General features: G+C 44.6%; 1 protein-coding gene across 2 annotated transcripts in view; it reads right to left on the bottom strand.

Moving 5' to 3' along the window:
- Cdk7 (Cyclin-dependent kinase 7) overlaps positions 1 to 21021 on the bottom strand; it is a 48801-nt gene that overhangs the window by 4295 nt on the left and 23485 nt on the right. For both annotated transcript variants that reach the window (XM_068373947.1, XM_068373948.1), the window contains exons 6-8: positions 17256 to 17433; positions 16711 to 16883; positions 14822 to 14940 (exon numbers count right to left, since the gene is read on the bottom strand). In XM_068373947.1, coding sequence (XP_068230048.1) covers positions 14822 to 14940; positions 16711 to 16883; positions 17256 to 17433 — 470 coding nt within the window. The remainder of the gene's footprint in view (positions 1 to 14821; positions 14941 to 16710; positions 16884 to 17255; positions 17434 to 21021) is intronic.

Genomic DNA, 21021 nt, shown 5'->3' with positions numbered 1-21021 from the left:
GAACTGTGAATGACATTTCCGCTAGAGGGCCAAGACCAGACAGAAGGGACTCCCTTCCATTGGCTCAAAATGGCAAAGGGCCTAGACCCACCCCTCCGTAACAAGACGGTCACTTACGCTGTGTCCCTAGCTTCAACACCTCCAGAAGCCTTTCCTTTAGTGGATGTGCCTGAAAGCCCCAAGTAAGGCTATAACTGGCCCAAAGCATCAAGCGAAGAGAAAGCCACGGCTGCTTCGCTAGAGGAACTAATGATGTCTTCTTTACCAATGGGTTGTCCAAGGATCAAACAGTCATCACTGTTATTGGTCAACCTCGAGAGGAAGAGGAAGGTGTGATAATATTAGCTACAGGAGAAATGTCAGGACTTTTTCCTGCTTCTATGATATTTTTCCTAACATACTTACCGAGAAACACTTTCGTAGGAGTTACCTGGAACCTCCTCTCAAACGACCAGAGTTTTTTGTAGTTTACCCTACTCCCATTTTCTGTAATGGTAGGCCTAGCGGAAGGATACGTGCCCTGAGGGCAAACCCGAGGTAGGCCACATGTGCGCTTGGGTCGTGATCTCCAGTAAGTTCTATGAAAGTAACAATACTAAAGATCAGTGAGGCACCCAGGGGAAGGAAGGGAGGGCCATAACCCGAAAGTGTTTCTCGGTAAGTATGTTAGGAAAAATACAAATTACTAATAATTTGTGATTTGTTCCAACACAGAGACTTACCTCGAAACACTTTCATAGGAGACTTACACTAGGAGGTGGGAGTGCCTCCCTGACTAAGAGCTCATTACCAGTGAAAAAAGTACTCACCCTACATAATTCCTTGATGATGTGCTTGCTGAAGTATGGATATACGGGGTTGGTGCCGGTCTACTGGCTAAGACCTCCCTAGGCGATAAAAAGTAAAAGGAGAAGACAAGGGGAAAATAGAAAAGATCACCTGTGTCTAATGGTTTTGATATTCACGATTGAACCTTGGGCTTGGGCCGTTAAATCGGTTGGAGCGCGGAGATGACTGGCCCAATGGAAAAACCATCTAAGGACTTCCTCGTACATTCCTTGAGGTAGTGAGACGTGAACGTCAACTGGTTAGACCAAGTGCCTGCTCTAAGAACCTGAGCTACTGACATGTTCTTTTCAAAGGCTAGAGAGGTACTTATACCTCTAACATCATGTGCCCTGGGCTTTCCTGGAACTGAAAGTCCTGCACTAGAATAAGCTTGAATGATGACTTGCCTGAGCCAAAAGGAAATGGTGTTTTTGGAAATTTTCTTTTTCGTCGTACCCGTGGAGACAAAAAGATTCTTTATACCTGGGCGGAGATTCGCCGTCCTCTTTAGACATTTCCTTATAACTCTGACAGGACACAATTTTAAGTCATCTAGATTATCTGATTTTGGAATTGCTGGGATAGAGAAACCCTCGAACCTAGGATACCAAACGGATGGATTTTGGGTTTTGGCGAAAAACGAGGGGACAAACTTAAAGGAGATATCTCTCCAACCCCTTGAGTGTTCTACCTCGTAGGACAAGCCATGAATTTCTCCTACTCTCTTCGCTGACGCCAAAGCTAACAAGAACACCGCCTTAAGTGTAAGATTCCTGTCCACTATATCCTTCAAAGGTTTGAAGGGAGGCTTACTAAGCATATCTAGAACTCTAGCCAGGTCCCATTGCGGAACCCTAGGAGACGAGGGAGGACAGGACTGCTCAAAACTCTTGATGAGCATCGAGATGTGTCTAGAAGAACTTAGATCTATTCCTTTCAAGAGAAAAACCTGTCCAAGGGAAGCTCGTACCCCTTTTACTGCTGGAATCGACATCCCCAACTCATCCCTGAGGTGAACGAGAAAATCTGCAATGTCGGGTACTGATGCTTCTAAAGGCTTTATTTTCCTCGAAGCACACCATTTAATAAAAGCTGCCCATTTTGCTTGGTAGACTGCTGTAGAAGACTGTCTCAGGTAACGTGACATTCTAACAGCCGTCTTGGTCGAATACCTTTGTCTTTTCAGGAGGCGCTGGATAACCTCCAGGCGTGAAGACAAAGGGATTGAGGGTTCTCGTGGAACCTCAGAAAGTGTGGCTGCCTCAGGAGATCTGGTCTGTCCGGAAGAGGCCACGGAGGGAGAGTAGCCAGACCTTTTAGGTCTGCGAACCACTCTCTCTCCGGCCACCAAGGCACTACCAAAGTCATCTTTAGGTTATTAGCTATCCTTACTCTGTTGAGAACCTGCCTGATCAGAGCGAAAGGAGGAAAGGCGTACACGTCCAGATTGTCCCACTTGTGCTGAAAGGCGTCCTCCAATGCCGCCTTTGGGTCTGGGACAGGAGAACAGAATACGGGGAGTTGCGCGTTCAGCCTCGTCGCGAAGAGATCCATTACTGGAGAACCCCACCTTCGGATGATGAATCTTGCTACTTCGGGGTGAAGAGACCATTCTGTCCCCACTACTTGGCCTACCCTGCTGAGGCCGTCGGCTAGAACGTTTCTCTTTCCCGGAATGAATCTCGCCAACAGTCTGACTTGTTCCTCTTCTGCCCATTTCAGGACTTGCAAGGCGAGAACACACAACTCCTTCGACTTCAACCCTCCTTCCTTCTTTATGTACGCCACTACTGTGGCATTGTCCGACATCAACGCCACTGAGTTTCCTTTTAGAAATTGACTGAAGTGTAAAAAGGCTTCCTGAACCGCTCTCATCTCCAGAACATTGATGTGGAGAGCCTTCTCTTTTTCTGTCCAACTGCCTCTCGCAGCTTTTCCCAGAAGGTGGGCTCCCCACCCTTCTTTTGATGCGTCTGTGAAGAGCAGAAGCTCTGGAGGTCCGGAGGTCAGTGGCATCCCTTTCAGAGTGTTCGCTCGATCTTGCCACCATTCCAGGGCCTGTTTGGTCTCCGGTAGAACTGGCACAATCACGTCTGGGGAACTTCTCTGATCCCACCGATCCTTTAAGTTCCACTGGATGCTCCTGAGATTCTGTCTTCCTTGGGGGACCAGCTTCTCTAAGGACACTGGGTGTCCTATCAACCTCTGCCAATTCTTTGCTCTTCTGGGTTGACCCTCCCGGAAGGGACGGAGAACTTGGTCCAGATTGGTCAGCCTGTCTACTGATGGAAACGCCTTGACTAGTAAGGAATCCAGGACTATCCCCAAGTACGTCATCTTGTTGGTTGGGGACAGGTGAGACTTCTCCAGATTGACGGTAATGCCCAGAGTTTTGCAAAGATGAAGAAGCTCCGCGCCTTGTTACTTCAAGACTTCCTTTGAGGAAGAAAGGAGTAACCAGTCGTCCAGGTACCGAATTAGACGGATCCCCCGTTCGTGAGCCCAAACGGAGATCGTCGTAAAAATTCTTGTGAATACCTGGGGGGCTGTGGACAGTCCGAAGCACAGGGCTCTGAACTGCAAAATCTGGGCACCCCACTTCACCCGGAGAAACTTCCTGCTTGCTGGATGAATTGGGATTTGGAAATAGGCATCCTTGAGGTCTATGGATATCATGAAATCTCCTTCCCTCAAGGACGCCATGACCGTTCTTGGGGTGTCCATCTTGAATTGTGTTTTCCGAATGAATTTGTTGAGGGCTGACAGGTCTATCACTGGTCTCCAACCTCCCGTTGCTTTCTCTACCAGGAAGAGTCGACTGTAGAACCCCGGACCCGGAAGATGCATAGTCTCCATTGCTCCCTTCTCCAACATTGTGGAGACTTCCTCCAAGGTTGCTCTTTTCAGCGGGTCTTTGGGGGCCAACCACTCCGCCTAGCTTGCAGGAATCAAGGGAGGTGGATCTTCCAGAAAAGGGAGCCTGTAGCCCTCTTTCAAAACAGTTACCGTCCACGGTTCTGCTCCGTGGAGTTTCCAAGCTTGCCAAAATTGTCTGAGGCATCCCCCTACCTGAGGCTTGGGCAGGGAAGGGGGGCTCTCACACTACCTTCTACAGGAGGAACGTCCTGAACGGCCTCTCCTGGCTGAATAGTAGGAATTCCTATAGGTTGAAGGGGCTGAATTAGTTCCCCTTTGGGAGGGATACGTTGACTGAGCTGACTGTGATGTCGAAGGTTCTCTCCTCACTTGAGTTGGAGAAGACCGAGAACTAGCAGGCGCCTCGGATACAGGCCTTCTAAATACCGGTCTTCTCGCCGATTGCGACTTTGGTAAGACGACATCTTTCTTTTTAGCCAGTTTCTCCGCAACTTCTTCCACCTTCTTGATTGGAAAAAGACCTTCGTCCCAAACCGTAATGTTCCTGAGGGCCCTCGCTTCTCTGTCCGGTATTTTCCTGGAAAGGTTCTTCAAGACCGAGTCTCTTCTCCTCAAGACCCAGTTCGCAGATAATGCCAAGGCCTGGAACGTGAGAAACTTAAGGGCACGGCCGCCCGAACCGACCAACTCCTTTAGGGCTTCTCGCTTGGTAGGATCCAAAGACTCCATCAGGATCTGGGTACCTACTAAAGTAGTAGCCCACCAGTCCAGCCATGAGGCGGCATTCACAAGATCCTTGGACATCTCCTCCATCATGATGGACTCGGATTGCGAAAAGAAAATGGGTGCCGCCGCCGCCCTGTCTTCCGGGGCACCTTGTCCTAACACCTCTAGGACGTCCTCTAGCTTGCTAGCACCATGTGGCCGTCCTTCTAAAGCATAATACTTGCTTTGTGATTTCAAGCCCTGTAGCAGTTTGGCCAAACTGTGACCTTTTGAGGTGTCCCCATTGCGGGTGACCACCTTATCAATATGGGCGCGCCCCAACTTCACGTCTCTTGCCTCCGGAAGAGCCAGTGATGATTTCTTCTGGACGGGCTCCTCCATGATCCTATTAAGGCCAGACGTCCAGTCATCTTCTTCCTGAGGTAGAGGCTCCACAAGTTTATTGTGACTCCTTATTAAGGAGATCACCCTCCTATAAGCGGAGTCCTCCGTCGTTCCAAGGCCTGCGACCTCAACCACGTCCTCCGTCTGTCGATGGGGTGAAGAAACTGCACGGGCACCTCCGCTCTGACGGGACCCGCGGCTAAGACCTTACTCAACCACGTCCTCCATCCGTCGATGGGGTGAAGAAACTGCACAGGCACCTCCGCTCTGACGGGACCCGCGGCTAATTCCTTCAGGAGAGACGGGCGCTTCTGTCACCTTAAGAGCCTTTGACAATGGAACGGGCTCCTCCGTGAAGGTGTTCGACGGAGGGACCCATACACGTCGATCCACACCACAAGCTAACTCGTCGAGGCTGCCCGTCCTAGGAGGCGACTCCCTCCACTGGGCGGATTGAGTCTCCTTGGATCGGGACTTATGCCTACCAGACGAGGCCTTTCGGTCTGAGGCTGAAGCCGACTTGCGGCTATCGGAGGCCCTTCTAGGAGGACTGTCTCCTGTCAGCCTAACCACTGAGCCAGAGACTGAAGACAGGTCTCTTAAGCTTCCTTTCGGGTGCTAGGACCCATCGTTCCTGTGGAGATTCAGCTCTCCTACACTTCTGTGGGGAACAAGATCTCCTCCTTCTATACCAAGACTCCAACGGAGACCTAGAAAAGGACCGCCTCCTCCTGGAACGATCCCTCTTCCTCCTACGTCTCCTGTGACGCTCTTCGTCCAATGACACGGAAGATTCATCTGCCGACAATTCGGACCTCCCATGGAAACGGGTCCTAGCAACAGATGAAGCCTTGCTCAACACCTGCTGGGTTCCTGACGTCGACGGTTGAAGAAACTCCTCGGGAACTGCCGTCGAAGGTGCTGGAGGCGTAAAAGGACGATCTATAAAAGGGAAGCATCCGCTCAAATCTTCCTCCATCCTCATAGGGGACTTGCCCGGCGTCCTCGGAAGATTCCATCCCAGGGGATCTTCCTACGGGGAATCCTCTCTATCCAGGGTGCCCTCCGCTGCGGAAGCGCCGGAAACATCCACCCACGAATCTGCCGAAGAAAAGGGCACATGTTTATTCCACATGGGGTCCCGGCCGAGACGAGCTCCCCTTGCACAAGAGCAACATCCCGCGGACCCCCACTACACATACCTTCAGGCGCCTGGTTCGCCTTTAAAACAGCAGATACCCCAGAAACAAGACTCTCCTGGGGAAGAAGCCCCGACTTCTTCCCCTTAACAGACTTACCTCGTCCCCTACTCTGGTTAGGGGAAGAAGAAGGAACTCTACCAGAACCCTCTCCGGCCAAAGTCGCAGGAGAAGAAACACTAGCCTTCCTGGGAGAACGCTTCGAGGACTTCTTTTTCTTGGTCCCGTACTTGACCCATTGGACTTCACTCCAGGCAGCACATTCCGGACACGTGTCCGAAGGAGAGCACACTTTACCCCTACACGAGGAACAAAGGGAGTGCGGATCTACATCGGGCTTCGATAAGAAAGCCCCACACGATTTCCCGGCCCTAGGCCCAGGACAACGGTGAGTATGCTCCATCGCACACAAACACAATACCGCTAGACACAGGCACGAAGCGGAAAAAGAATGAGAACACTAATAAGCACAAGCGAAAGCACAAAGGAATTAAAAGCCAAAGCACAAAGTTAAAGCACTAAGCCCGAGGGAGAGCACAACAGACCATGCGGTAACCACGTGGCCACGAGACACGAAGGGTCGCACTGAGATCAGAGGAGCATCGAGATGATATCACGAAGCGACCAGAGAACTTACTGGAGATCACGACCCAAGCGCACATGTGGCCTACCTCGGGTTTGCCCTCAGGGCACGTATCCTTCCGCTCGGCCTACCATTACAGAAAATGGGAATAGGGTACACTACACAAAACTCTGGTCATTTGAGAGGAGGATCCAGGTAACTCCTATGAAAGTGTTTCGAGGTAAGTCTCTGTGTTGGAACAAACAGCCAATTAATAGAAAATCTGAGAGAGAGGCGTGCACATCTTCATTCAACTGTAGCCAAATCAAAAGTGAGCTCAGTTGCTGGGTGAGTGAGCAGATGGGCTGGGCTTACCCCCTGCTAACTAGCAGAGTCATTGCCACTTCACTTAAAAGTTATGGCTAAAGCAGCTGGCACTGTATCATCTCTTCTATGTAAAGAACAAAGGTTTGTGTTTGTGTAGGAACAAATGGGGCTCATCAAACATGAGATGATCCAATAAATCATGATTAGGCTTATCAAAAGCAACAAATTCATTTTATGGTTGAAAATGATGAAATATACTAGGCACAATTGCACTCAAATGAAAATTAGGTTTAGAAAGTAATCCTTTGAGAAAAATTATGAAAGACCCTTGTCAAACTTTGTGCAAGGTATCCTTATGGAATCCACAGAGGATAGCCTTTATTAATTTTATCCAAATCTGCTGTTGATAAGACTTCTGATCAATGAACATGACAAAATTGGCATGCTGAAGCTTATAGGTAATCCTGGAGATTCCCTATTAAATAAGGGTGCCTATCCAATTGGAGGTAACAACTCGCAAAAGAATATGTGAAAAGAATAGTTAGTAGATAATTTTACACGATTAATGGATTTCTATGGAAAAAAATTTGTTTTACGTCACTGAAAGTTTTACATCTTAGAATCTTATACTTTGCGACAAACCAATCATAATTATTTCCTGTATCAAAATGAGAACCACTATCCTTGACTCACTATGACTAGCTATATTTAACTAATCTTTCATCAGGAACTACTGCTGTTACTGTTTCTTAACCCTTTTACCCCCAAAGGACGTACTGGTACGTTTCACAAAACTCATCCCTTTAACCCCATGGACGTAACGGTACGTCCTTGCAAAAAACTGCTATTTACATTTCTTTTTGCATATTTTTGATAATTTTTGAGAAACTTCAGGCATTTTCCAAGAGAATGAGAACAACCTGACCTCTCTATGATGAAAATTAAGGCTGTTAGAGCAATCTAAAAAAAAATGATATTTTCCTTATAAAATAAATTTTTGAATATACTTACCCGGTGAATATATAATAGCTGACGTCTCCGACGGCCCGACAGATCCAAAAACTCGCGAGCGATCGCCGTGAAGGTTGCGGGTGTGCCCACCAGCGCCGACTATCGGCCAGATACCGCATATACTTGTCAATCTCTCCAGTTCTTCTCAGTCCGCAGGGTCTCTATCGGGGAGGAAGGGAGGGCCTTTAATTTATATATTCACTGGGTAAGTATATTCAAAAATTTATTTTATAAGGAAAATATCATTTTTAAATATTAAACTTAGCCGGTGAATATATAATAGCTGATTCACACCCATGGTGGTGGGTAGAGACCAGTATTAATACAATAAAGGCGTATATGCTCAAGAGTTTTTTGACAAATATTTCATAAAAAACCAACTTAAGTATAGGTACCTGGTAAGGAAGCTGACTCTGATGATTACTCTGCCTCATTAGTCCGCTTTCCTCACGAAGCCCAGCCATCCTTCCAGGATGCTGAAAGACTTCCAGGAGCTGTTATATCCAGGGCGAACACCCCTATAACAGGACCTCATCAATACCCTTAATCTGGGCGCTCTCAAGAAACAACATTTGACCACCCGCCAAATCAAAAAAGGATGCGAAAGACTTCCTAGTCTTCCGAACAACCCAAGACAAGATTAAAAAACATTTCAAGAGAAGATTAAAAGGATATTGGGATTAAGGGAATGTAGTGGTAGAACCCTCACCCACTACTGCACTCGCTGCAACGAATGGACCCAGGGTGTAGCAGTCCTCATAAAGAGTCTGGACGTCTTTTAAGTAAAATGAAGCGAACACCGACTTGCTCCTCCAAAAGGTCGCGTCCATAATACTTCGAAGAGATCTGTTTTGCTTAAAAGCCACCGAAGTCGCTATTGCTCTCACATCGTGAGTCTTGACCTTAAGCAAACAACGATCTTTCTCATTTAAATGAGAATGTGCTTCCCGGATTAAAAATCTAATAAAGTACGATAACGCATTTTTAGACATGGGTAATTACCCGAGGGCTTCTTAACGGAGCACCATAAGGCCTCAGAACCACCTCGTATAGGTTTAGTTCGAGCTAAGTAAAACTTAAGAGCTCTCACGGGGCACAGCACTCTTTCAACTTCATTACCTACGATTTCTGACAGACTAGGTATTTCAAAGGATTTAGGCCAAGGACGAGAAGGCAGTTCGTTCTTGGCCAAAAAACCAAGCTGAAGAGAACATATAGCTTTATTCGTAGAGAAGCCGATGTTCTTACTAAAGGCATGGATCTCACTGACCCTTTTAGCTGTAGCCAAGCTCACTAAAAAAAGTGTCTTGAGGGTGAGATCCTTCAGGGAGGCTGAATGTAATGGCTCAAACCTGTCTGACATCAGGAACTGCAGGACCACGTCCAAGTTCCAAACAGGAGTTGACATACGACGCTCCTTAGAGGTCTCGAAAGACTTAAGGAGGTCTTGGAGATCTTTGTTATTTGACAGATCCAAGCCTCTATGTCTGAAAACAGAGGCCAACATGCTCCTGTAGCCTTTAATGGTGGGAGCAGAGAGGGAGCGAACATTTCTCAGATGCAGGAGAAAGTCCGCAATTTGCGCTACAGAGGTACTGGAAGAGGAAATAGAGGAGGACTTGCACCACTCTCTAAATACCTCCCACTTCGACTGGTAGACCTTGATAGTAGATGATTTCCTAGCCCTCGCGATCGCTCTGGCTGCCTCCTTCGAAAAGCCTCGAGCTCTTGAGAGTCTTTCAATAGTCTGAAGGCAGTCAGACGAAGCGCGGGGAGGCTTTGATGAAGTCTCCTTACGTGCGGTTGCCGTAAGAGATCCATCCGTAAGGGCAGACTCCTTGGGACGTCTACCAGCCATTGAAGTACCTCTGTGAACCACTCTCTCGCGGGCCAGAGGGGAGCAACCAACGTCAACCTTGTCCCTTCGTGAGAGGCGAACTTCTGTAACACCTTGTTGACGATCTTGAACGGCGGAAATGCGTAAGCGTCCAGGTGAGACCAGTCCAACAGAAAGGCATCTATGTGGGCTGCCTCTGGATCTGGGACTGGAGAGCAATAGGTTGGGAGCCTTTTGGTCAGTGAGGTTTCAAAGAGGTCTATGGTGGGCTGACCCCAAGTCACCCAAAGACTCTTGCACACATCCTTGTGGAGGGTCCATTCTGTAGGGATCACCTGACCCTTCCGACTGAGACGTTCAGTTTCCCTTGGACGAACCTCGTCAACAGTGAGATGCCTCGATCTTTTGACCAGATGAGGAGGTCCCTTGCGATGACGAACAGAGCGTGGGAGTGAGTGCCTCCTTGCTTGGAGATATACGCCAAGGCCGTGGTGTTGTCCGCATTCACTTCTACCACCTTGTTTCGAAGAAGACTCTCGAAACTTGTCAGAGCTAAGTGAACAGCCAACAGCTCCTTGCAGTTGATGTGAAGGCTTCTCTGCTCTGTCGTCCAAAGACCCGAACATTCCAGACTGTCCAGAGTCGCTCCCCAACCCAAATCCAACGCGTCTGAAAATAACACGTGGTTTGGGTTCTTGACTGCCAGGGACAGACCTTCTCGAAGACGTATATTGCTGTCCCCCCAGCTCAGGCAAGTCTTGACTGGTTCGGAGATCGGGATCGAGACCGCCTCCAAAGTTTTGTTCTTGTTCCAATGGGAGTCTAAATGGAACTGGAGAGGGCGAAGATGAAGTCTCCCTAGAGAGATAAACTGTTCCAGGGATGATAGCGTCCCTAGGAGGCTCATCCAACTTCTCACAGAGCAATGGTCTTTCTCTAGCATGAGACGGACTTTGAGCAAGGCTTGCTCTATCCTGGTGGCAGACGGAAAAGCCCGAAAAGCTAGACTCTGTATCTCCATCCCCAAATAGAGAATCGTTTGGGAGGGAGTCAGCTGAGACTTCTCTATGTTTACCAACAGGCCCAACTCCTTTGCAAGATCCAACGTCCATTGAAGGTCCTGCAGACAGCGATGACGGGAAGACGCTCTGAGCAGCCAGTCGTCCAGGTACAGGGAGGCTCGAATCCCCGACAAATGTAGAAATTTTGCTACATTTCTCATGAGCCTCGTAAAAACAAGAGGAGCAGGGCTGAGGCCGAAGCGCAGTGCTCGGAATTGGTACACCACATTCCTGTATACAAACCTCAGATACGGTTGAGAATCCAGGTGTATAGGAATGTGGAAGTACGCATCCTGCAGGTCGAGAGAGACCATCCAGTCTCCCTCTCTGACTGCTGCTAGGACGGACTTGGTGGTCTCCATCGTAAATTTTGTTTTGACAACAAAAACGTTGAGAGCACTGACATCCAGCACCGGCCTCCAACCTCCTGTATGCTTTGGAACTAGGAAGAGACGGTTGTAAAACCCCGGTGATTGAAGGTCCGAGACTTTCACCACCGCTCCCTTCTCTAGCAACTGAGACACCTGCAGCTGTAGTGCTTGTCTCTTTGACTCCTCTCGATACCTGGAAGAGAGGTCTATAGGGACTTTTACCAGAGGAGGTCTCCGTACAAAAGGTATTTTGTACCCCTCCTTTAGCAACAAAACAGACTCCCGGTCTGCACCCCTCTTCTCCCAGGCTTGCCAGAAGTTGGTTAATCTGGCCCCTACTGCTGTCTGAGGACGTGGGCAGTCAGACTCTGCCACGGGAGGACTTAGATCCTCTCCTCTTACCTCTCTTACTATCGGCACGAGCGCCTCCCTTACTGGGAGCTCTGCCACGAAAGGGCGGGATAAACCTCGTCGCTGGAGTATTGAACTTAGGTCTAACGACATAAGAGGATGAAGAAGGAGCAGCCTTACGCGCTGACGTAGCCATCAAGTCATGGGTATCCTTTTGTACTAGCGACGCTGCGATATCCTTAATCAACTGCTGCGGGAATAAGGCAGATGATAACAGCGCAAAGAGTAGCTCCGAACTTTGACAGGGAGTTACCCCTGCAGACAGGAACGAACAAAGAGTCTCCCTCTTCTTAAGGACTCCTGCCGTAAACGTAGCAGCGAGCTCATTAGAACCATCACGGATAGCTTTGTCCATGCAGGACATAATTTGTACAGATACATCACGGTCGGCTGAAGAGATCTTCCTGCTCAAGGCTCCCAGCGACCAATCCAAAAAGTTGAAAACTTCAAAGGCCCTAAAGACCCCTTTGAGGAGATGATCAAGGTCCGAAGAGGACCAGCTAACTTTTGAGCGTCTCATGGCCAGACGACGGGGAGAGTCTACGAGGCTTGAGAAGTCTCCCTGGGCAGAGGCAGGGACTCCCAAGCCGAGAACTTCTCCCGTGTCATACCAGACGCTCGCTCGAGAAGCCAGTTTAAAAGGGGGAAAAGCAAAGGCTGTATTCCCCAAACTCCTCCTGGTCATCAACCAGTCGCCTAGTAAACGCAAAGCTCTCTTAGAAGAGCAAGAGAGCACTAGCTTAGTAAATGATGGCGTTGAAGCAGCTAGGCCTAGCGTGAACTCTTACAGAGGTGAACGAGGAGCAGCAGTCACAAAATGGTCAGGAAAAAGTTCCTTAGAAATCAGCATGATCTTTTTAAAATCAAGAGAGGGCTGTGCAACTTTAGGCTCCTCTCCATCTGAAAAAGTCCCCAAAGGCATATCAGTTGGAAGGGGATCAGCGACTTCCTCATCCGACGGAACTTCGTCCGACAACTGCCGAGTCTCGTGATACGGAGAGACATGTCTAGGAGGCAACGCTTGACAGGCAATGTCAACAAGCAACGGAGCAGCAGCAACAGCTGAGGAAACAACGTCACGCCGCGGCTGAAAAGACTGAAAGTCTTGTGACTGACAAACAACAACAGTTTGAGTTGAATGTCGCTCAACATCACGTCGAGACTGCATTGACTGCAGGGTCTGAGCAGGCAAAACAACTTCCGACTGCGGTGACAGACGCTCAACGTCACGGCGAGGCAACGGAGTCGGTCGGCGAACGTCAGTGCGGGGCTGCGGTGGCAGCTGCTGAACGTCAGTCCGAGACTGTAGCAAGGGGGGTTCCACATCACGTGACTGACGTGAAAGACGAGGAACACGACTAGCATCCCGTTTCAAAGCACTAGACACGTTAGTACTAACATCAAACGGACGAGAAAACACTCGTTTAGGCGGCTGAAGGCCTTCATCGCACTGGCGAACCGCAAGCAAAGGATCATCGTGAACCTGTCCATGCTCATAATCTTCCATAAGAGAAGAAAGCTTAGATTGCATGTCCCGCAGGACAACCCACTTCGGGTCAACGGGAGTTGGAACGGGCCGTGACGTCGGTAACGTCTGCGCTGGCAAAACATTGCCTCTACCGAGACCCTCGGACTCCGTGTTACGCTTTCGCTTAACAGGCGAACAGCCATCCGATGACTGCAAGTGGTCAGAGCTGTCCCAATGGCTACAGCCAGGACGCTGGACCTGTCCTGAAGGGACTGACTTTCGCTTTAAGGGCCTAGATACCTTGCGCCAAGGTTTCTTATGCGATAAGTCGTCAGAGGACGAGGAGAACTTAGTCTCACCCGTCTTATGGTAAGGACGTTCTTGACGAGAAACGTCTGATACCAAAGAGGGAACGTCTGTACGCTGGCTTACACCTCTCGCCCCCTTAAGTCCTACGACATTACTTCTCCCTGGTGCATGGGAGCCTGAAAGAGGTCTCGGACTAGGGGAGCGACAAGCACGAACAGACGAACCCTCGGTCGCAACACTAAACACATTTTGCGCACTTATCACTTTATCACTTAGATTTTCTGCTTTACCACTTTTCAACAACTTTACATCAGACATTAACTGGTTACGGTCCGAGGCTAAGGACTCAACTTTCTCGCCTAAAGCTTGAATCGCTAAAAACATATCCCGCATAGACGGTTCATGAGTGCTAGCAGGGGGTTCAGGAACAACCACTACAGGGGAAGGATTAGGTTCAGGGGCATGGGAGGAGGAAAATTCCAAAGATCTAGAGGAGCTTCTCCTCACCCTATCTCTTTCGAGCTTACGAGTATATTTTTCATACTCAAGCCATTCAAATTCCGACAAGACCACGCACTCCTCACACCGATCTCCTAATTGGCAGGATTTACCCCGGCAATTAGAACAAACAGTATGAGGGTCGATAGAGGCCTTGGGAAGACGTTTGTTACATTCTCTCGCACACTTGCGATAAACAGGAGAAGGGTCAGCCATTTTGAACAACCAAAGAAAATCCAAGTCAAAGCCAAATTCATCAACAAGAAACACAAGCCAAAAAAAAGGGTTTCAAGAGTTTTATTGAAGAAACACACCAACACAGCGAACGCCAATAAAACAACCAAAACAAAGTACTTCACCAATTCGGTAGAAAAACTCGAGGTCAACAGCGAGCGGAACCAACTTGTCGGCAAGACCGACAGAGAAGAACTGGAGAGATTGACAAGTATATGCGGTATCTGGCCGATAGTCGGCGCTGGTGGGCACACCCGCAACCTTCACGGCGATCGCTCGCGAGTTTTTGGATCTGTCGGGCCGTCAGAGACGTCAGCTATTATATATTCACCGGCTAAGTTTAATATTTAAAAATATACTGTACTGCAAAATGTGCTTTAAAAAAAAATAACCCCTCGGGGTTAAGGTTGGAAAGTTCCAAATAGCCTGGGGGTAAAAGGGTTAATTAATGTTAAAACCAAACGAGAAATGTAATGATTTCCATAAAAAATATCTAAGAAAATGTCCTAACTTTAAGAATGCTGGAGAATCTCATTATTCTCTAAATATATGGATCTCGGACTATTCTTAACATATTACTTTTCAACTGAGTATTGACAATTCAATGATCAAATTAAACTACTAGGTAAAATAATGAGTATTCTCCTTGACATCTTCAAGACATAAAGGCTATTTCCCTTGAAAAGATGACCAACCAGTAAAAATAAAAAGCCCTCACCTCCAAATCCTGATTCTTCCAATATTTTCCTCTTTAAAGAAGGCTTTTCCGATTCTGTCTTTTTGCGTATTGATGGAGGAAGTGGTAACTGGGGTCCAGGTGTTGGTGCTGGACTATTGCTGTAAACAAATAAAAAAGAATTACGCTAAGAATTCCTCAGGGTGAGAGATATACAATATTCATGGAATGAAGCTTTATGAGCTCATAAACTGTAGCACAAGGAAAATTTGAATGTCTTTTTAAAGCTGATAAGGATAGCTATGCACATTGATGAGACAAAGAAGGGATTCAAGTTAAAAACATTCGGATTCAAACGCACACCGAACTGAAATCATAAAACATTTGTATCAAATGATTAATAAAATAAAGAAATACTGTAATCAATCAATATTATATAATTTAATACAATTAGCAAAAGTATTTGCAATGACCTGATATTTATTTCATATGAAACCGGACTATTTGCCGACTTTTGTAAATGGAAATCATAGGCATGGGAGGCAGGTTAGGCCTACCATAGGACAAAATTTAACAAAATTTGAGTTACAAACTTCTATTAAGTTTGTAAGTTGAGGAGGACCTGTATATATATTAGACTAGTTCTATAATTGCAAAAATAATAGCTAAAAATAAGAATTAAAACACATAAATAGACATGCAGCTTACATAAAGATAGTCAGAATAAAAAAATATTCTTTTATAATTTTCATTCATTGAAATCTTCACATGAAATTAATAGAAATTTGACAACATAAAAAAAATGCTTCTTTATAAAACCATTCATCAAGAGAAGCAACAATCAAACCGGTCGTCAGTATCTCTAAAGGCGAGAATACAGAAGTCTGGATGTGGCCCCAGAATGCCTAGCATTGAACAGACAGTTGGCCTACAGCAGGGGCACACTCCAGGCAAGTAAACAGGTATGGAACCAGCCAAACCAAAGTAGTAGTCTGGTCATTAAGCAGTGATCAGCACAGGGTGGGAGACACACACACACCCCCACTCTCTAAATTCTAGAAATTAATATATTGTAACCCTTAAGCATTAATTGACTCCCGTTCATTCAACAGCGGCATGAAAAAGGAACATACTGTACATATTTCACAATGGGGAAAGGCGTAGGTGAATATTTGGGGATAATTGAAAGACACATACAAGCTTAGGAGAAAAAGCCACGAAGACACAACCAGGAGCAGAGATGTCTAAAGAGAAGTCAGTCAAAAACCTATGCCCGTATAACCTGTAGGTTCTGTTCTTCGAAAACAAAAACCACTGATCAAGGCCCATCATTAGAAATTTTATATGTCATCAGAGATAAACACTGCTGACTTCTATATGAGCTCAAGGTTCATGTAGGCAACTAAGACATATTAATTAAACAGAATAAAATAGTAAATCAGTCACAAATAATCTCGCCACAAACAACAGTTATACAAGAAGTAAAAATTTGCAAATCACAAATTCACTTTAAAAAAAATCCATTATAAACTACATTACGAAATCACATCAGGAAAATGGGATAATAAATACTAAATTGTAGAATAGACACATATATGAAAGTAATGAATAATTATTATCATCATTACTTCCTAAGCTACAACCCTAGTTGGAAAAACAGGATGCTATAAGCCCAGGGGCCCCAACAGGGAAAATGCCCAGTGAGGAGAGGAAAGGAAAGAAAGGAAAATAAAATATTCTAAGAACAGCAACAACATTAAATTAATATTTCCTATGTAAACTATCAAAACTTTAACAAAACAAGAGGAAGAGAAATAAGATAGAAGAGTGTGCCCGAGTGTACCCTCAAGCAAGAGAATTGCAGTACTTTAAATACAAATAGACTAAAGTTAGTTTAGCATAAAAAATGGCCAATTCATTTTTTTACATACCTGAAATAAGCCATCTTCAATGCCTGAGTACAATTACACCTTTTTGATGGATTAATCATTAGCAAAGATCCCAGCAGCTCCAATAAATCTTCTCTAGCAGCAGGAAATAGATCTCTTAATGGAGAACCTTCAAAATGCTTGAAAGCTACAAAATCGGGTAATTTGGTTAAATCCTGCAAAGACAACATAAAAGTTAACTCGGTAGTTACGGAAATACCTTGAGATATAATTTGTTCCTGCACCGAGCTTTTAAGTCATTTGCTCATATCTTGATTCAATATTTCCCATATTGTATAAAATAAATGACAAAAATTTAATCCATCCAGGTCTTCTAAACACATCCAAATCAATGATAATAACAATGGAAAAAAAACATGCTTTTGATCATTTTACTGTATACACGCACAATGATATGATAAGTGATCAACTGTATACTGTAAAACAAATAATAACCATACACAATATCAATTGCTAACAAAATTGTTCAAAAGAAACTTTGTGATGAAAATGTATATAAATTTCAAACAAAAATGTTGTGGTAATACCTTCCAATTCTCTTCTGTGGGTGTGCCTAAAGCCGTAAATATTCTTGTGAGTTGATCTAAATCAGAGTCACCAGGAAAATATGGGCAGCGAACCAGCATCTCGGCAAGAATACAGCCTACAGCCCACATATCAACACCGGTTCCATAAGATCGTGCCCCAAACAATAGCTCAGGACTCCTGAAATTCAATTATTAACTTCATCAAAAGGAAACTATAAAAAAAAAAAAGTTCCTAGACACAATAAATGAAGAAGCAAAAAGTAAACATATCAATTACTATACAGGTACTGTATATGAAAATTAATACACCAATTACTATACAGGTATTGTATTTGAAAGTTAATAAAGAAATTACAGTCCCCCCCTTTATCCTTGAATTTGCTACTCAAGGGTTCACTTGCAAACGGTCATCCAGATAGGTAGTTACAAAAGAGTATGCATGGAAATCCCTGGTTACCCAAACTTGATATCTTTCCCACTTCCTGTAGCTCGGGTAAAAAAAAAATTGTCTCAATAACAGGTCTCCAATTGCAGATAAGCAATCTCTCAGGAATAACATACCATCCTCAATATTGAATGTAATACTGCATTAAAGAAAATAGGACAAAGGCCTAAAAAATACACTTAGTAACTTAGAATATGTAGTTGTGTAGCAAAATGTAGTCCTGTGGGCTTTACCGATAGAAATTGTAAACTTGTACTAAGTATCTAGGACATAAGGCTCTCAGAAAAAGCTGTTTCCTATTTTTCTGACCGCTGCCAATGACCAAATCCAAGATGGCCGACAAGGATCGTGAACTTATGACCAACATGTCTTCTCTAGCTAAACCTATGAAATATTCTAATTTATTTTGTATAATTGTAGCATTCCATTATGAAGTGAATTAGGAAATGCTTTGAATAAATAAATGTTTTGAAAATTCAAAATGGCTGCCGTATCTCTTAATATCATAGATTCCTTTATATTTTTAGTACAAGCATCTTTTCTCTAAGTAAACATAAAAGTGAGAACATAGGTCAACTTCCCAAGAAGTTACATCCAGGAATATACTTCTCATTGTGCTTAAAATGAGAAAAATCAACCGAGAATGGGCTAACCAAGCCTTCTGAGGAAAAATATACAATGTTTTTGGAGAAAATATACTTGTGGCCTAGTTTTGGAAATGCCAATTTTGTTAAATTGAAAATTAAAGGAGAGCATTGGGCACTTATCAGCAGCCGATTTGTACAAAAACCAAACTGTAAGACACAGAAAATGCTATGCCAACATTACTAACAAGAATCTTATTGAGAGGGGAAAAAAGAAATCTTCGTGATATCACACGTACAGAGAGCACCTCGAGTGTGCTTCAAGGTTAAAGTTGGGCGTCCTCCAAAAACATCCAAACTCATTAATAAAGATGGCCCAACCTCATCCAGGTCATCAGCATACATGACAAGGTCTCATAATCAACAATTGGGGTATCATAAAACTAAGTTTCATTTGTCAAAATGATGTTAAGGAGAGCTGTATAAGTATAGTACTTATAACATTGGAATCCAGATGTCTAAGATAATTGCAAACAGTGATAACCCTCAATGGAAAGTTAACTACAGTAGTGTGTCATCAGAAAATGATCCCTTGGTACAGGACATGTATCATAAACAGTGAATGACAGAACATTGGAGAAAATAAATACAAAAAGTCAGAGAAGAAAGTCACATGATTATTTAGCTGGCAGTGAATATGAAGGAGCAATTGAGTTTATAGGTGCAGAAGTTTAATTCTTTGTAGACATACAATCAACTGAAGAGGGGGGGGAGTCCATCATACCTATCAACCAGGCTCAACAGGGCTATGAATCCAAAATGAAAGAGCATGGTATATATTATGTCAGCAATTATACTCATCAAAATATTGACAGAAAAAATACATAGGGATGTCAAAGATATGAAGTTCTTGTCACCAAATTGGAAAAATATGCCCACTCATACTTTCTGATGCAACGGTGTTAACAACATGAAAATGTCTTTTCTAAAAGAGATATACAAGCAGACAGTGTTTAAATCAAGTTTAATAGTCAGTAGAGCTATAAGTGAAGCAAAGAAAAAACCATAGATGTTTGAATGGTCATTGGAGAATTGTGGAAATGCGGGGTTGCCTCAGGAGCTCTTAAGAATGTCACGTTGGGTAATCCAAGACGTGAATTCTTCTAAAACATCAGCACAGCGAGAAGCAATACTCTGCAGTGCGAATGTGATCTCGCAGCAAAACATGCAAGCACATACGCCAACAGGACAGGTGAAGTATGAGCATACTTCAACTGATGAAAATGCAGTCTCTTTTAGGTCCACAATTGAAACACCAATCACATTGGGTATATCATTATACTGTCAAACTGCATTTCAAAACCAAGAGTTGAGACAACTTCTTGCCGGAGCTGGAGTAGACGTCCCATACAAACCAGTGAAAGAGTGTGTTAGTCAAATCTCAAGTGGAGTAAAAACACGGAACAGCTTCATGGTATAAAGATTTCATAATCAAGGCCAGTTACATTTCTCAGTCGATAATATTCAAGCCAACATTGATACAACAGATGGGCAAAACTCATTTCATGCCATGGCTGTTTACCAGAAAGGTCTTCCTTTGCCCCTTATTTCTGAAGAAAGGGTAGCTTAATATACAAAGTCATTAGATCCTACAGCAAATCAGTGTTGAAAGAAACAAATTCCCCAATTACTGTTATCACCTTTCTTCCCACCAGTATCACTGGAAGTCCAAAACCACCAAACAGTCCACAGTATCACTTTTTCAAATTGGGGGAAGAAAAACTTATGGACTAGGTATGGCTAATAGCACGAAACCATCACCGTGATTCCCAAACGATTATCCCTTTGCCTCCCACTGATTCCATGGGAACTGAACCACATGAAGATCAAGTTAAAACCTGGAAAGTTATTCCAGTGTGGGCTGACTTTAACCCACTGCTAAAACCATCTGAAATGAATAAGGATGAAGCACTATTGGATAAGGTTTACCCTCTCCCTTTGATGAATTCACCTGCTCGGCAGTGGCAGACCCTTGTGAGAGCTTTGACCCAGTTATTCAAGCTCAATGAGTATGTAAGGAGACAATGAGACAGTACCTCAGGAAAGGCAAAACTAGTGTTGGTATGGCTGGATATGGACTTAGACAAAAGGGCTATAAAACTACCGTTCTTGGATACCTTCTTTGGTGGGAAGATCATAGAGAGTCATCGATGCTTCCATACAGTGCTGTGTGCTCTTCGATATCCTAGAGCAATGCTAGATAACAATGGTTTGGACAATGTTTGGGTTAAATCAGAATTATACAGTAGCATTACAAAAGTACAACTTTTGAATGGAAATCATCATCATAAAGCTATTAAAGCTCATCAGCTTACCTTGCAGGTGCTGTTCGATCTTTGGATAGAAACGTTCAAGCAAAATCCTTCGATCGCTGAAGAATTAACAACTTTGATTAAAATTGGGGCTCTTTTTTATAACAGCAGTAGAAGCTTGAAATGTTTGATCAGATGAATAAGTTTAATTTTTATGCATTTATTTCCTATTGTATGAGTTACCTCTGTTATATTCTGCATAGATATGATGATCAGACAGTTTAAAGCATTTAGCTTTGAAATATGAAATGAACCGAAGTCCAAAAATGTGGAGTAATACTAATTTTGTGCCACGGTGAAGTCTTTATTTTGGGTACGTGTTTGAGACCCACTGAGCATATCTTAGTATTTGCCTTACTCTCAAC

The sequence above is a fragment of the Palaemon carinicauda genome, chromosome 5 (assembly GCF_036898095.1).
Source record: "Palaemon carinicauda isolate YSFRI2023 chromosome 5, ASM3689809v2, whole genome shotgun sequence".
Classification (NCBI taxonomy): Eukaryota; Metazoa; Arthropoda; class Malacostraca; order Decapoda; family Palaemonidae; genus Palaemon; species Palaemon carinicauda.
This window is presented reverse-complemented; position numbering and strand designations above follow the sequence as displayed.